Here is a 16,920-nt window from a genome sequence, read left to right on the forward strand (position 1 = left end):
ATGTTAGCTTAATGATGTATCATTTCGCCTGCCTTGATCATCTAGAAACTCCACTGATAGCAAAACCCGTGGGATAGGCAGCTGATTCGTCAGCAAGGGGCTGCTTCTGAATTGGAGGGAAATTCCATAGGTTCAAAAATTTTGACCTTAAACCCACAAGCCCCTTCTCCTTGCTTAAGCATTAGACCTCAGGAGCCCAACCGCTGCTGGAGCAGGGAGGCAGGATCACAGGCAAGGAATCATTTAACCACCAATTTCCATTCTCTATTCTGGACCTTGAGATCACTTCAGGGTCATTAAAGTCCCAGACGTGGACCTTCGGGGCCTAATGATTAGGAGCATGAGCGCTGGGCCAGAAGGTTTTTCAGTTTGAACCTTAGGTCCACCACTTAACAGTTGTATAGCTTTACCTCTCTGTGCCTGCCTCAGTTTTCTCATGTGTAAAATGGGGAACAATCGTACTTAATTCATAGGATTATTAGGATTAAATGAGTTGATATATGAAAAGGCTTTTGGACAGTCTCTGGCAGACAGTGAGTGCAATGTTAAGTATTTGTTAAATTCAGTCCCTTATCCCTGGGTGGGGATGGGGGAGGGGCTGCCTCAAGACTCAAGTCAAATAACTGAGGGTAACTCAGATCATTCCATTTAAATCCATGAACATTTGTTGGATGCATAAAACTCTCAGAGGCAGAGCTCAGGATCCCTATGGGAACGGCCAAGGTTTACCTGACCATTGTAAAATAGACTTCAATCCCTATCACAGGCAGCCTGTTAATAACCAACTGAAGCTACTCTATAAACAAACAAACCAACCCATCACTATTGCCTCCTGAAAGTCTCCCCTTGTAAAATCTGGCTTCCCTAAGGGAAGAGAATAGCACAGTCCACCAGTAAAGCATTAAAAAAGTTATATAAATATCTCCTCTTCCATGTCACTCCACCCTTTCACCCCTGAATGCTATTGTTGATAGCAAAAAAGGAATGCATAACATAGAATTCACCATTTTTACATGGGTAGTTCAGTGGCATTAAGTACATTCACATCTCCAGAACTTTTTCGTCTTCCCCAGCTGAACTCTATACTCATTAAACACTAATTCCCCATTCCCTCTCTCCTCAGCCCCTGGTACCCACCATTCTACTTCCTGTCTACATGAATTTGACTACTCAAGGAACCACATATAAGTGGAATCATACAGTATTTGTCCTTTTGTGATTGGCTTATTTCACTCAGCATAACGTCCTCCAGGTTCATTCATGTTGTAGTAGGTATCAAAATTTTCTACCTTTTAAAGGCTGAATAATATATCATTGTATGTATATACCACATTTGGTTTAACAATTCAACTGTCAGTGGATACTTGGGTCATTTCCAGATTTTGGCTATTGTGAATAATTTCAGCTATGAATATGGTGTATAAGTCTCTCTTCCAGCCCCTGATTTCAATTCTTTGGAGCATATACTCAGAAGTGGATTTGCTAGATCATATAGTAATTGTATTTTTAATTTTTTGAGGAATCTCCATACTATTTTCCATAGCACGTGCACCATTTAACATTCCCACCAGCAGTGCACAAGGGTTCCAGTTTCTTCGTATCTTGTCAACATTTATTTTGCTTTTTTTGATGGGGCATAATGGGTGCTGGAATCTGTTTTGACTAAGTGTATTGTCATCCATATTATTGTCAAAATGCCAGTGCAGAGGCTGGAGTGGTGCAGTGATCACGAGTGACTTTGTTGGAGGCTCTTTTGTTAGGTCAGATTGCCATTATTTAGCAAATACCAATATTTGTTATCGTGAGATGAGGCAGAGGAATTCTTGTTACTTACTTATTAGGTAATGAAAGGAACTGGCCATAGTCTACATGTCCAGGCAGGTGGAAAGTTCAGAACAGGTCTTCCAGGCCTTGGCATTGTAGTTTACTTCAAGGCCTATATATAGATGGCCACTGAATGAAGGCTCTTCCTCTTCCAAGGTGAGGGTCATAGCCTATATCTCTCCTCATCTCAGCTTTGGCTAAAGCCTTCTCTCTATGTGCTTGTTTATTCACTCAGTATTTCAACAAACACTGTCTCTTAAGAAGGAAGTAACGTAAGACTTGAACTTCTAGTTTACTCTTTAGTGGGCAAGTACAGAGTTATGCCTACAAGAGCCCTGGCACTGTTTCCCTGCCTGTCAGGAGAACCTGGAGTGCAACCTCCAAGGTCAGATCCTTCCAGTGCATCCCCAGAGAATCTTCCCTGGACACGTCTCAAGCACAGCCAGTGTGTAGGAAACTGAAGAAAGACACTGATCATATGACAGGTTAGATCTTAGATGCATGTCGGTTAACCTTGAAGAGACAATACATGTAATAAAACTATGAGAAACTGTGAAAACGAAACAGGCTCAGGAGACAGAAAAGACAGTTATTCTTTCTCCCTGGAAATGAGATTTAATGGGCTTTGAAACCCAATGCTTAATTTCTCCTATGATTTTAGTTATATTTTGAGAAGTAGCCTTTTCCTTCTCCCCTGCATATGTTAAAGACAGTAAGAAGTGGCAGGAACTTCCCTGGTGGCGCAGTGGTTAAGACTCTGAGCTCCCAGTGCAGGGAGCCGGGTTCAATCCCTGGTTAGGGAGCTAGATCCTACATTCATGCCGCAACTAAGGAGCCCGCCTGCTGCAAATAAGACCTGGCACAACCAAATAAATAAATAAAAAACAAACAAAAAACCTGGCAGCGTGTGGGTGATGGGCCTGACGGCTCTTCCCTATCCCTATCAAAGACCCACTTCCGGGCTTCCCTGATGGCGCAGTGGTTGAGAGTCCGCCTGCCGATGCAGGGGACACAGGTTCGTGCCCCGGTCCAGGAAGATCCCACATGCCGCGGAGCGGCTGGGCCCGTGAGCCATGGCCGCTGAGCCTGCGCGTCCGGAGCCTGTGCTCCACAACGGGAGAGGCCACAACAGTGAGAGGCCCGCGTACTGCAGGAAAAAAAAAAAAAAAAAAAAGACCCACTTCCTTCAAGGCTATGCTATATTTGCCGAGAGCTTCGTAAAAATTTTCGAGCACTTACTCTGTGCTGGGCACTTCCAGTTCTGTGGCCTCATGAAAAACAGCCAACGAGGTCTAAAGATAGACACTGCTTCTACTGACCACAGGAGCTCAGAAAGGGACCTGTCTTTGAAGACCCTGCCGGGAAGTTAAAGAAAGATTCTCCAGGCTTTATTTTCTTTTTTACTCTTCTACTTCCAACCTGCTGACTCTCTGCCCCATCACAATACTCACAGGAAAGGGTGGGATAGAAGAGCTGTGTGTCTGGTTAGTCTTTCTGTAACCCCAGAGGCCAAAAACCTGCTTGGAGATAGGTGCATGGTTAAAGAGGATGCTCCCTTGCCTCAGGTCACAGCCAGAAAAAAACTGGGCCAAAGTCAATTTTCACTTTTATTTATTTATTTTCATTTTATTAAAAAAAATTATTTACTTATTTGGTTTGCTGGATCTTAGTTGTGGCAGGCGGGCTTGTTAGTTGTAGCAGGCAGGCTCCTCAGTTGTGGCACATGGGTTCCTTAGTTGTGGCATGTGAACTCTTAGTTGCGGCATGCATGTGGGATCTAGTTCCCTGAACAGGGATCAAACCCGGGCCCCCTGCATTGGGAGCGCGGAGTCTTAACCACTGCGCCACCAGGGAAGTCCCCAGTTTTAACTTTTACATTCATTTTCTCAAGTGTGTATTTCTTCTGCTCCAGACTTCCATCTTCCTCTCTACTTTTAGAATGTTAAGACCTAAGTTTAGATGGGTTTCTACCACTGAAATAAAAAGGATGTACAACTTGACATCCAGTATAAATTGAAGAAGAAACCCCAGAAGACTAATACTTGTTGCTTTGCTCACCACCAATAAAATCCATAGAAAACTTGCCCTTGTAACACTGAAGAAGACAGAGCCTTATCCATCTAAACCACCAACAAATACTTTTAAGTGAACAGTGCTGAAAGCGGAGACCCCAAGGTATAACAAAAAAGAGCACTGAACTTGTAATGAAAACTACTGGCCTTGAGCACTGTGATTTACTACCTAGGTGACCTTCAGCAAATTTTAAACTCCTGTGCCTCTGCTTCTTCACCTGTAAAATGGGGATAATTATATTGGTCCTTACAGCCTTCACATGATTGGCATAACAATAACAACAAAAAGGGCTCCCTTGCGAAGGTATAATAGTTTGGACACTGTGAAGCACTCTGGGAGGCAGCATGGATCACACTGTCTTCATTGAAGGAAAAACCCCAAATCCAACAGCTGGTTTGTTCCTCCACTAGAACATAACAATCCCTGAGCCCTGGGAACAGAGTTAACAAACACTGCCCACAGCATACAGATGGAGAAAAGGTGACAGTGATGACAGTCATGTTTGACCACGGTGAATGTCCAAGGCGTTGTCGCTCTTTCTCCACTATCTCCTAACCATTCCTAGGAGAACTGATGTATTCCGACCATGCCCAGTATGGGCATCATTCTACCAACTACTGCCAGCCCCTCTGCTTCTGAGTTCCAGCGAGTATCCTGACTGCCTAACAGATATTTCCACTTGAATACCCACAAGCTCAATTTATCTATGCCAAACAAATTATCTCCCCTACCCACATTCTTTTCCTGACTCTTGCACCTCTGCCAGAAGCACCTTCTTCTTAATCACCTGAGCTCAACCCCTTGGTGCCACTGACTCCACCCCAAGCCCTCACTGTCTTCAGTATAGAGACCTCTTGATTCTTTCTTCATTGCATTTCTCAAATTCACTTTTCACTCGCCATGTCCCTTGTCACCAGTTCGTGCTTAAACTACTGTGACAGCTTCTCTTCTCTTTTTGGAATATGTGGTAGATACAACAGACAATGCTACCTTCCTAAAGCACAGCACTCATGGCATTCCTATACTCAAATTTTCAATACGTCCTTACAGCTCCCATGATAAAGTCTGAACGCTCTTCCCCAGGCCTCATCCCGTGCTTCTAATAAAGTACCCGGCACATGGTACGTGTGCCACTATTGCTTAATTAATGACCTATATAATCTGTCCACAGTCTTTCTAACCTTATTTCCCACTGCTCTACAACATGAGCCCTTTGGTCTACTGGCTACTTCTCAAACCTGTGTAAAAATTTGAAACCCCCTTTCTTCCCAACCTGAAATCCTATCCCACCTCTTTCTAAATTGGTGTCCATCTCCTGTCCTACTTCCCTTTAAGAAACCTTTCTTGCCCTCCTTCTTTGAAGTTCTATGGCATAGATCTCTATATCCCCCACAACTCCTACTGCAATACTGGATACATAAAAGGTATGTAATCAGAAATGATTTAAGTGTAAATACAAATATATGACAAAAAAATCTTTGCATTAAAAACAATGGACTGAACACAAATTTATCAAAATGTAAATAGAGGTTTTGTTTGGGTTTTGGGTCTATAGTGGTTTGGATTTTCCTTCTTTTCTCCATTTTCCTTAATGAGTAGATTTAAATTTTTCATCATAAAAGTATTTGAAAACCTGTATATCCATTTAATAAATTACTCTTTGTTCCCACCTTACTGAATATTTATGTGGGAAAACTTCAAGGATGCCACCATCAAAACATACACATACAAAATGGTAGGCAGTGTATTATAGTAAAGGGAGTTTCTGGAGTCACACTGCTTAAGATTAAAAATCAGTTTGCCAGGGACTTCCCTGGTGGCGCAGTGGTTAAGAATCCGCCTGCCAATGCAGGGGACACGGGTTCATGCCCTGGTCCGGGAAGATCCCACATGCCATGAAGCAACTAAGCCCGTGCGCCACAGCTACTGAACCTGCGCTCTAGGGCCCACGAGACACAACTACTGAAGCCCGCCCACCCTAGGGCCTGTGTGCCGCAACTACTGAGCCTGTGTGCTGCAACTACTGAAGCCCACGTGCCTAGAGCCCGTGCTCTGCAACGAGAAGCCACCACAACGAGAAGCCCACGCACCCCAACAAAGAGTAGCCAGTGCCTGCTCGCCGCAACTAGAGAAAGCCCACACGCAGCAACGAAGACCCAACGCAGCCAAAAATGAACGCATTTATATTAAAAAAAAAAACCAGAAGCAATATTAAAAAAAATCCGTTCGCCACTCCCTAGCTGTCTAACCTTGAGCAGTTTTTATTTTTGTGCCTTAAATGTCTATATATGTAGAATCATAGGGTCATTGTGAAAATAAAAATAATCCATGTGAAGTGCTTAGAAGAATATGTATTTGGCTTACAGAAACACTCAGATGTCAACTACTGGCAACAACAGTCGAAAATAAAATGGCTGTTAAAATCCCTGTACTTGTATATAAAAAATAAAAAACAAGGTTCTACTGTGTAGCACAGGGAGCTATACTCAATATCTTGTAATAAACTACAATGGAAAAGAATAAAAACATTTTAACCCCTGTATTTGCAAACAAGAAAGCTGGTGTTCAAACTTAAATAACAGTCACTGCACTTGGGTGACATATCTTAGTAAGCGGAACTTGTCAAACATCTCAGGACATATCGGTGCTGCATGCTATTCAACCTGCACTTAATTTGGCTCCAAATTTAATTACACACGTGTCTATTCAACACACGAACATGGTCTCAAAGTCTATATAACACAAACTAAGAGTTTCAAACCCAAAAGGGGCCAGTTCTGTTTCTCTAAATGTCTGGGCTTATTTTCTAAAATAGGTGTTTCAGGTCAAATTCTTCACAGAAACCTAAATGACAGAATGGAGATGGGGAATTTGAAGATTTGCAGTTATGTCTTGGCTTTATTACGAATTCAACCAGCTGCCTTTCAGTTAGTCAAATTTTGAGATATTTGTTCCCTCAAACATAAAATGAGAACTATCTGCTTTCTTATTTCCGAGATAGTGTAAGAAGCATACACAACTCACAGAGCTGAGGGAAGAGTTTACACCAAGTCAGATATTGGTATCCAGTGCTACTGGGCTGCCCTTCTCATATCATGATAAATCATAAAATGTCTATCTTATCGTTTTCCTTTCCTATCTGCTTTCTCTTCTTTACTCCCATTAATATATAGTTAGTTCCTAATTAGATGAGTGTGAATCAAATTAAAGTTCAGTGTGAAGAAAAGTTATCAAAACAGCACCATCACATAGTAAAGTACCGTTAAGTGCAAGTAATGGTTAATTTTGTGTGTCAATTGGACTGGGCCATGGGGTGCCCAGATACTTGGTCAAACATTATTCTGGGTGTCTCTGTGAGGGTGTTTTTGGATGAGATTAACACTTAAATTGGTAGATGTAGTAAAGTAGTTTCCTCTCCCTAACGTGGGTGGGCCTCACCTAATCAGTTGAAGGCCCTGTCCTGAGTAAGAGAGAATTCTCCTGCCTGGTGGCCTTTGAACTGGAATATCAGCTCTTCCAGTCTGCCAGCCTTGGGACTTTAACTGGGACATCAGCTCCATAAGTTTTAGATTTGCCAGCCTCCATAATCACATGAGCCAAATTCTTGTAATAAATCCCTTTACATACACACACACACACACACACACACACACACACACACACACATCTTATTAGTTCTGTTTCCCTGGAGAACCCTAAACAGAGCAATACCAGTATTATACTGAAACCTGCAGATAAAACTGAACAGAATTCAGATTATGCTTGAAAGCCAAAGAGAAGGCAGGGTTTTCTAACAACAACAAAGGTCATATGTAGATATATTCTCAAGTCTCTGGTATTTATGGCTGAATCAAAAATACATGTAAAGTTCTTTCCAATGCACATTTTTTTTTATCATTGTTTTTGGTTGCGTTGGGTCTTCATTGCTGTGCGTGGGCTTTCTCTAGTTGCGGCGAGTGGGGGCTACTCTTCGTTGTGGTGCACGGAATTCTCATTGCGGTGGCTTCTCTTGTTGCAGAGCACAGGCTCTAGGCACACAAGCTTCAGTAGTTGCAGCACACAGGCTCAGTAGTTGCGGCACGCAGGCCCTAGGGCATGCGGGCTTCAGTAGTTGTGGCTTGTGGGCTCTAGAGCGCAGGCTCAGTAGTTGTGGCACACGGGCTTAGTTGCTCTGCGGCATGTGGGATCTTCCCAGACCAGGGATTGAACCCGTGTCCCCTTCACTGGCAGGCGGATTCTTAACCACTGTACCACCAGGGAAGTCCCCAATGCACATTGTCTAGTGGCTTCCTATCCATTCCAACTTGGGGGTTATTTGGTTTTAATAAATGAGTCATGTACACAGCTGAGGCCTCTTCCTATACATAGTGAACCAAGCGGGGTGAAGGAGAAAAGGGCACTGAGGTTTATTTCCCTGAGCAATCTAGTCACTAGATTTTACAGAATACCTACCATGGAGATTTTTACATCTTCTAACCATGGCCTTAGATCATGTCAAAAGCAGGCCACTGCCTACAAAAGGACGACAGGCAGGAAGAGCCTCCTGTTAGATGGGACAGTGTCCTGAGGACAGAAGAAAGACCATCTAAAGAAAACAGTTAAATCTGGAGATAAAAGGGAAAAATAAGGAACCCAAATATTCCCTAGCAATAGGAAAGGAAAGTGAGTAACAGCATCTTGGAGCAATTCCAGCTCATTAGCAGTACAAAACAGCAAACCATCACTTATGCTTAGGGGCCTTCCTTGACTTAGGGTTCCTTTCCTGGCTTGTTTGATCACTCAGCTATTCTGTTCAAAGTTGAAAGTCAGGGCAGTCACAGTCCCACAGCTCTGTTCTCAGCCTTTCCTTGGGTCTCTTAGAACAGTCTGCAGGGAATGCTTATGTTTTCTCTTTGGCCACAGACCTGGTGGATGGTTGAAGGGGTATCTTGTCTCAAATATGGAAATTTCTCTAGGGAAGGGCTACAATGATATCCATGTTCCAAACAATTTTTACCCAAGAGGTAGCATCCAAATGATAGGATCTAATTATTTTTAGTATAATCACATTTCTAACCACGTAAATATTTTCTTCTTCCTTATCTTAATTGCTTTCCCTTTTCTTTATAGATAGGAACATAAGGAGAAATATTTCACTTTCTTCTTTAATTAGTTTCAGGGCCATAACGTTGACCAACTGGGACAGAAAATCCAGAAGGGCTGGCAGGCCAGCCTCTAGCAATGCTTGAAAAGGCAGGAATATCCTGAGTCAGCAAGTGGGAAAAGAAAGCATATTCAAGTTTTTTAAATGGTCACCATTGCAGTATTTGAGAAGTTACATCAAGTTCTGAATTGGAATGAGGCAATCAGTACTGGTAAATTAACAGATAAACAGAATAACACTTACCTTCTTTTTTTTTTTTTTTGCGGTACGCAGGCCTCTCACTGTTGTGGCCTCTCCCATTGCGGAGCACAGCTCTGGACGCGCAGGCCCAGCCGCTCTGCGGCATGTGGGATCTTCCTGGACCAGGGCACGAACCTGTGTCCCCTGCATCGGCAGGCGGACTCTCAACCACTGCGCCACCAGGGAAGCCCTTACCTTCATTTTTAAAGAAGGTATTTAAAAAATAAAGTCTCCATTTCCACAATACTCTATCAGTATAAAATAACAAAGTCACATTGAAGGCCAATAACTACCATCAATACAATACTTATTTCCCATTTATTTGTGATTTTTCAGGGGTTCAAACCAGTGAATAAAAATCAATTTTATTTTCATAGAGAACTTGTTATTCCACTATTATTTTCAGAATCATTGTAATAAAAACCCTACCTGGAAAGAGTAATACAAAAGAGAACCTGAAGGTCTCAGAAGATTGTGCAAAATTTATAACAACTGGCATTAAAAACAAACAAACCACCGAAGGCTCTGATATTTGGCCTCTGAGCTCTCTTAGGACAGTGCTTTTCAAAGTCTGGTGTGTGTCAAAATCACCTGGACAATTAATGGAGCCTACAGAAGCCCAGGGAAGGCCCGGGTCTCTGCATCTTTACCACGTTCTCCAGCAAGGGTTTCCAAACCGGGCTGAGCAGAATTGCCTGGGAAACTCTGAAAAACAACAACAAATCCCCAAGCTTCATCCCTGGACATTTTGGTTCAGCAGATTTGAGGTTGGGAAACAGAAATCTTAAAACATTTTATTTTAAAATCGTTAAACTTCCCAGGTGGTTCTCATTAGTCAGATTTGGGAACCACTGACTTAGAACACTTATTTAGGTAAGTGTCTCTCAAAGAGCTCTAAGCCTGAGCTCACTAAGAATATTCATAACGTTGGGCAGGTTATAAATCACCATCCTGTGAGAATTTAACAAATTAAACTGTCTAGAAGTGATTTGATACTAAAAACTCCACCCAATTTAGCACTTAAATTACCTAATGATTTTCTATCTACTCTCCACCCCCAGGCAAAGGTCTACACATAATATTTATTTTCTATGGCTGTTAAGTGCTAGACACCCAAAGTGCTCCTAAGCAAGTTGCCCCATAGGATTTTGTTCTGTTAACCTGACCCTCTTCTTCCATTCAGACTCCCAGAGCTGTGAGGAATAGACCTAGTTCAGGGTACCACGGCCAACTGATGTCACTTGCAGCATTACGTGGCAAGACATCAACCTGCAAACCCTGTCCCCATCCCACTGGGAGAGAGACACTAGAAAACCTTAAAGTGAGAATTAATTTTTTTGGGAAAGAATCGCTCTAACAAAGACAGATCATTTAAAAGGTTAACTATTTTTAAAACCAAGACAAAAGAAAGCTAATATGACTTGAGAAGCTTAAAGAAATAGTGACTTTTGGTTTGCCTCCAGTAGCCCTAAACCCATAGATATCCAGCCCCATTTCTCCTGTATCTCAGAATCAGGTGTTTAAATTCAAAGTCCAAGACAGAAAGAATCTGAAAGCAATGGTCAACAAGGAATTTGGGAAATGACCTTTGATCTCATTTTCCTTGCAATCTGAAGTCCTATCAGATTGAGATATCAATATACATTAAATGGAAAAATATGCTCAAAAGTAGGTGAGAATTATGATCCGTAAAACACAGATGCTGACTTCTAATCCTTCCCACAAAATCCCAGATCACAAATTGAGAGATGAGATGATCTTTTTTGGACAGAAGGCACTGACTGGGCCCCGTGAGCCAGCAGCAAGTGACAGGCAACTTGCAGCAGAGGCAGCAGAAACGCCCATGGGTCCCACGTGTCTTTTCTTAGTGATGATGGCCCTCCTTACTGGACCGTCAGCAGCAGACAGTTCAAATGTACTTAGTAAAACTGCTGGGTGGGCAACCAAAGGGAAGAGAAGGATCTCCTAGAACTGGGAAGGAAAACAAGCCAAATGCTACTAGCAGCAGGCCCAGCTGGAAGAGGGCTTGGTCTGCAGGTTGATGTAGTTCCCTTGGGTGGACAAAGACATATCTTCCCTGGAATTGCTCATCATCTTCTCAATGAGGACTCTAAAAAACAAATAAAAAACAAGCCTGAGAAGCTGGATGGAGAAACGGCAGATATTATCTGTCTTGTCACCAGATGGCACTCAGTAAAGCCACAAGGTTTAAATGCCCCTTTGTCCCCAATTATCTCAGGAGAGAAGACAGCATCCCTGACCTTCAGGAGCTGGCATTCCAGTGGCTCAGTCTGTTCTTGTTTGCTCAGAAACAAGGAAAGGAGGTCCAAGGGGCTGCAGTGGAAGATGGGTAAATCTGCGTGCCTATCCCTAGAACAGCATGAGCTACTCACCTCATGGCCTCATTAATATTTTTGTTCTCCTTGACTGATGTTTCTGTCCAACCTGTGAAACCATTCTCTTTACTGAACCGGTCAACCTGGTCTCGGCTCACTGCCCAAGGGGACAGATCACACTGGCAAAGAAAATAAATAAAAGGCAACACCATAAACTTCCTGGGAATAGAAACATTGCTCAGATACGTGTGGATTTAAAACAGTTCCACCCATGGCTAGAACAGCAGCATCTGAAATCTACAGCCAACATTCTTCCCAAAGAAAGTCTCAACATCTCTTGAAAGGAGGTAGAGAAGGGCAAGTGGATACCCACAATCAGAGTGCAGTTTAGACACGCTTACTCTCTGCCCACGGATTGAGGCCAGGGGCCATTTTCCAAGATCGACCACATACCTTGTTGGCTAAGAGCAGGCAGGGCACCGGCTCTCCATTAGGCAGTGTGAGCTTGCTGTCCAGGTCCTGTTTCCATCTTTGGCTGTTGCTGAAGGTAGTGGCGTTGGTAACATCAAACATAATAACACAGGCAGAGGCATCCCGATAGTAAAGTCGGGTCATAGAGGTGAAGCGCTCCTGCCCTGGGAAGTAAGGAGACGGCTCTTGAGAAGGGATCCTGAGAGCCAGCCTTGGAACCCTCCCTGACACCCTGCCCTTTCCATCTTCATTGTGGGAAAGAGGGCAGTATGCGTAGTGGGTGAGTCCAGATTCTGCGCCCAGATCACCCAATTCCAAATCCCTGCTCTGTCATTTACTATCTATGTGACTTTAGACAAGTCAAGCTTTCGGTGCTTCAGATTAAGCATCTGTAAAGTGGGGAAACAAGCAGTAGCTTTTTATCATAGGATAGTTGTAAGGATTAATAATGAGTCAGTGAATCTAAAATGCTCAGAAAAGTGCTTGGCACATAATAAATAAGGATAGCTATTATTATTATTGTCTTCTCTTTTCTTGTTTCTCACCAAGGTCAGCTGAAAACCTAGAAAGAGCACCCCCTCCCCCTGCTGTGGGAGCATCTACCTACGGTCTAGACAGTTCACTACTTTGCCAGACCCTCACCCACACAGAGACTGCTCTACATTTATTCAGGGCAAAACATCTACAGAAAACATCTACAAAAGCTCTACATCTATTCAGCTTATATGTCCTCAGAGCAGTTCAATCATTCCAGCTTCAGGAAAAAACTTCTGGTTTCCCTGTCCCATTCTTTCTCTGAGAGCTTGTTGGTTAAACCAACAAGCTCTCAGAAGAGCTTGTCTTCCTTGTTCTTGTCCAGTCTTATCCATCCTACCTGCAATATCCCACAGCTGGAGGCGCACCATCTCTGAGTCAGACCACTGGAGAACCTTCAGAGCAAAATCCACTGAAAATTTATGTATAATATACTTGAATTAAATTTACCTTAAAAAATCCACAAAGTCATATCAAATATGCAATTACAACCCTAGAGACACACAACTCCAATCCCATTCATTCATTCATTATTTATTTGTTTGGTTACTTTTAAGCCCTCAATGGACTGAGATGAGCCCACACTCATGTATTAAGTGTGGGACAGGTAATTCACATGCATCTCTGAAGGCATCTCCAGTTTTTACTCTCTCATCAAATCAATGTATTTGATCCTACTTGTCTCTAAGGCTGGGGATAGGAGGATGGGAGTAATTATAAAAACAACTCCTAATCTCAGGTTAAACAGTTTCTGGGAGATTTAGGGGGTTTTCTCAGGGAAGGGATGATGGGGTAGAAGAGGGAAATGAGGTAAGTGGGTTGGCTTTTGCATCTTCCACATTTCAGTGTTGGTTTCTAGTCCAACTGTATTATGAGAAAAACACACCCTCAGGGAATTCTACATTCTCCATAAGGCCGTAGGAATTATCTTGGGCAGGAATGGGATAAAGTGAAAAGGTCCCAGAGGATTCACCAGGAAGAAGATACTCCATGGATGACGCTTAAGAACAGTGCTGGAATCTACTGCCACATCTGTAGATGCTGAGTCCATGAGTTAAGGCTGCGGGGGAGAGCTTTTGATAAGGACAGCAACAGGATAATTTCTGAGATTTGGAAATACATTTCTCCACGTCTATGACAGAAATAAAAGCTATGGAAAATTAAGAATAAACACTGAACAAAAAATTAGCCAGTCAATTATATTCTCTACTAAAGGAAAACTACAACAATTGCTAAAAGTTAGTGGGATACTTTTAAACCAAATTCATGAAATAGGGAAGCTCATATTTTTTTTTTTTATTTTTTTATTTTTTTTTTATTTTTTGGGAAGCTCATATTATTGAGCAGTGTGGGGCAGAATGGTCAGGAAACAATCTTTGAAACTTTTGTTTGTTTGAAACTTTAAACACTTAATTTTGATGAATGCTCTTTTTTTTTTTTTGCAGTACGCAGGCCTCTCACTGTTGTGCTCTCCCATTGCGGAGCACAGGCTCCAGACGCGCAGGCCCAGCGGCCATGGCTCAGGGGCCCAGCCGCTCCGCGGCATGTGGGATCTTCCCGGACCGGGGCACGAACCCGTGTCCCCTGCATCGGCAGGCGGACTTTCAACCACTGCGCCACCAGGGAAGCCCTTCATGAATGTTCTTAAGGAGGGTGTTTTAACTGCAATGTAAATGCATGTTAATTTAAAAAAATTCCAGAATGAACACTAGCACACAATTTCAAAACTTACATTACTGCAATTTTTTTCCTTAAAAAATGTTCTTTTAATGGAGATAAATAAATGTTTGTTACTTTCCTTCTTCACCAGCTCTTCCCATCTAAACTTCTAATTAGAAGGCATTTTTCTACTTCTGAAAAGACAGTTGAGTCCAAAGGCCAAACTGGAAAGAAAGAAATTAACTCTTTGTCTTCCCTGCCTCCTTCATCTCCCCAGTTTGAGAGAAAAAGGTGTGTGTGTGTGGGAAGATAGGTCAGAAAAGTGGTATATTTTACACTAGGAAGAATTCCTAGTCTTTATTTAAGCAATCGATGGACAAAAAACACACAGCTCTTCAGCCCTGATAAGCATCTGATTGTGTGGCCAAGGGGCCCTCCCATGCAGGTATTTCCATAACAAAACTAGGCTCCTTGAGGCCAGGTTAAACACCTTTCTGTTCCTTCAACAGCTGTCTGTAACTCCCGTGAGAGGCAGGACAACAGCCCCAACTGGTACCTAACCAGGCGCTCCAGAGGGTCTCAGCTGCTTCTGCTGATCGCAGAGATGTGCCTGTGACCGCTAGGAAGGCTGCAGGAGGAGACTTGAGTTCCCTAGCGAAACGCAGCAATCGCTCATTTTCTCATCCACCCGCCCTCATTTCCCATCGTCACAGTTTTGCTCTCTTTCCAGACAATCAGCTCAGGCTGGGAAAACTTAATTGGGGGAAACCCAAGAGTGGCATGCAAATCAAACACCAGCATGCCTCCCTTCAGGATCCCAGACACCTATTTCCAGGCCCGGGGAAGGACCCAAAGACACCAAATCCCCCGTTCCCCACCCCACTTGAGTCCGCGGCTCAAGTCCCGTGATCCCGGCCTCTCGTCTACCCCGCCCCCGCAGCGACGTCTCACCTCCCACCGTGGACTTGTAGTGTTTGCTGAAGCTGTCCTGGGAATATCGCTGCACCAAGGACGTCTTGCCCACTGCGGCGTCACCCACCACCAGCACTTTGAACAGGTGATCGCGGCTGCCCATGGCTAGCGGGATGGACGTTATACGGCGGCGGGAAGTGGGGGGAGTAACTTATTTTAAACCCTTTGGCTCGCGACCCCGCTCAAACTGAAGTTTGGCATTCCCGCCGAACCGCCCGTTGGGGCTTCTCTGACGAGAAAGCAAAAAAGGAAACTTCGCACTCAACCTATACGCGCTTCCTCCCCGGGCGGCCGCAGCCTGGGTGGGGCGCAGGGTGCAAGCTGCTAGCCCCCTGCTGTTCTCACCTTCTCCCCCTCCCCGCCCGGCTACCGAGAAACTGGATGAGGCACCACGGTGTCTCACCCACCGGGACTTCCCCGGCGTTGCTCCGGCGGGCAAATGAACCCGGGCCAGCTCATTTCACGGTCAGGGAGAAGATGGGAGCCCTCCCCGCACTGCAAAAACCAAATTCCGGGGAAAAAGACGTTCACAACCAGACTCCCCAGACCCCATACCGCACCAGGCGGCGCAGTCCCTCTCGCCTTCCTCCGCGTGCGTCACGTGCAGCGTTGCTTGAGGCACTACATTTCCCATCTTACCTCGCGGTGAAGAGAAGTAGGCGAGTGAGGAGACTCGCCCGCCTGGCCTCCTGGGAAGTGTAGTTAATGCACTATTTTTCTTTTTAAAAAAAGTACGCAAAGTTTCAAATCCTTTCAACCGTTTGGAATCTTATTTTAAAATAATTCTGGAATAGAGAAGATCCTTCAGAAGCGATTTGTTCGACATGATTTCACCTGCCTAAATCCGTCCCCAGGTAGATTTCTCACTATCTTTAAAAGTTTTATGGAGCTAAGATTAAAAATTATTCCATAGATGCCATACATTATTCCACTAATAAAAGCTCAAGCCTCATCCCTCATGCTCCAAATCTATTTCCTATTCTTTCAGTTGAATGGACATATCCAGGATCTTGTGAACATGATGAAGCCTAGCTCTTATATTTTTCCCCAAAGACCCAATATCAGTCAAATTCAAGGACAGATTAAAAGGCTGACTCTTAGGAAAACCCGTGTCGTTAAATGTTAGTTATTAATATTTAATAACTAGCTACTGCAGTAAAGACAGAAAACAACAGACGGTTCCTCATCCTCACTTCCACAATCTCTAGTCATCACATCATTTGGGCTGGAAGCTAATTGGAGTACACTGGCAGCCCTCCTCCAGTTGTTGCTGTTGCTCATGAATAACGATTAAACTACAGTTTTGCAAATACTTTTAATTTTTTAGCCTGTAACTTTTCTGACCTGCCTGCCCTTTAGGTAGCAGTTAAGGGGACATGAGCTTCACGGCAAAGAAAATAAGTTCCATTTTCTATACTTTTCCCAGGAATAGAAGTAAAAGCAACAGGGCAATGGGAAAACAGCCCTGGTTAGATCTCTTGATAGGCTACCTCTTACGTTCTGTGAGGAGAGAACATCAGCACGGTTCACAATGAATGTATTTAGCCCAAAATATTTGTTACCCAGGTAAGGAAGTTCAGGCTAGGCTACTCATCTTTTCCGAATGTCTCAGTTCCCTTTCCAATGGTCTTTTCTCAATTCCCATTGGCTTTAACATAGTTGACAACT

At 43.5% G+C, this 16,920-nt stretch overlaps 1 protein-coding gene across 8 annotated transcripts; it reads right to left on the bottom strand.

Moving 5' to 3' along the window:
• Nucleotides 1-9,160: 9,160 nt before the first annotated feature.
• Nucleotides 9,161-16,412, bottom strand: RAB29 (RAB29, member RAS oncogene family). Of its 8 annotated transcripts, none has more exons than XM_079936998.1 (6): nucleotides 15,892-16,412; nucleotides 15,232-15,357; nucleotides 12,962-13,033; nucleotides 12,070-12,251; nucleotides 11,674-11,795; nucleotides 9,161-11,390 (listed from the first exon to the last, which is right to left on the bottom strand). In XM_079936998.1, the coding sequence occupies exons 2-6, from the start codon at nucleotides 15,353-15,355 to the stop codon at nucleotides 11,279-11,281; spliced, it is 612 nt and encodes a 203-aa protein (XP_079793124.1). In that variant the 5' UTR covers nucleotides 15,356-15,357; nucleotides 15,892-16,412; the 3' UTR covers nucleotides 9,161-11,278. The 8 variants fall into 8 exon arrangements, with proteins under 8 accessions (XP_079793124.1, XP_079793122.1, XP_079793121.1 ...); XM_079936996.1 differs by lacking the exon at nucleotides 15,892-16,412 and adding an exon at nucleotides 15,813-15,867 and having other exon boundaries at nucleotides 15,232-15,481; XM_079936995.1 differs by lacking the exon at nucleotides 15,892-16,412 and adding an exon at nucleotides 15,808-15,849 and having other exon boundaries at nucleotides 15,232-15,481.
• Between the last annotated feature and the right edge of the window lie 508 nt (nucleotides 16,413-16,920).

The sequence above is a fragment of the Stenella coeruleoalba genome, assembly GCF_951394435.1.
Source record: "Stenella coeruleoalba genome assembly, chromosome: 1".
NCBI classification, from domain to species: Eukaryota; Metazoa; Chordata; class Mammalia; order Artiodactyla; family Delphinidae; genus Stenella; species Stenella coeruleoalba.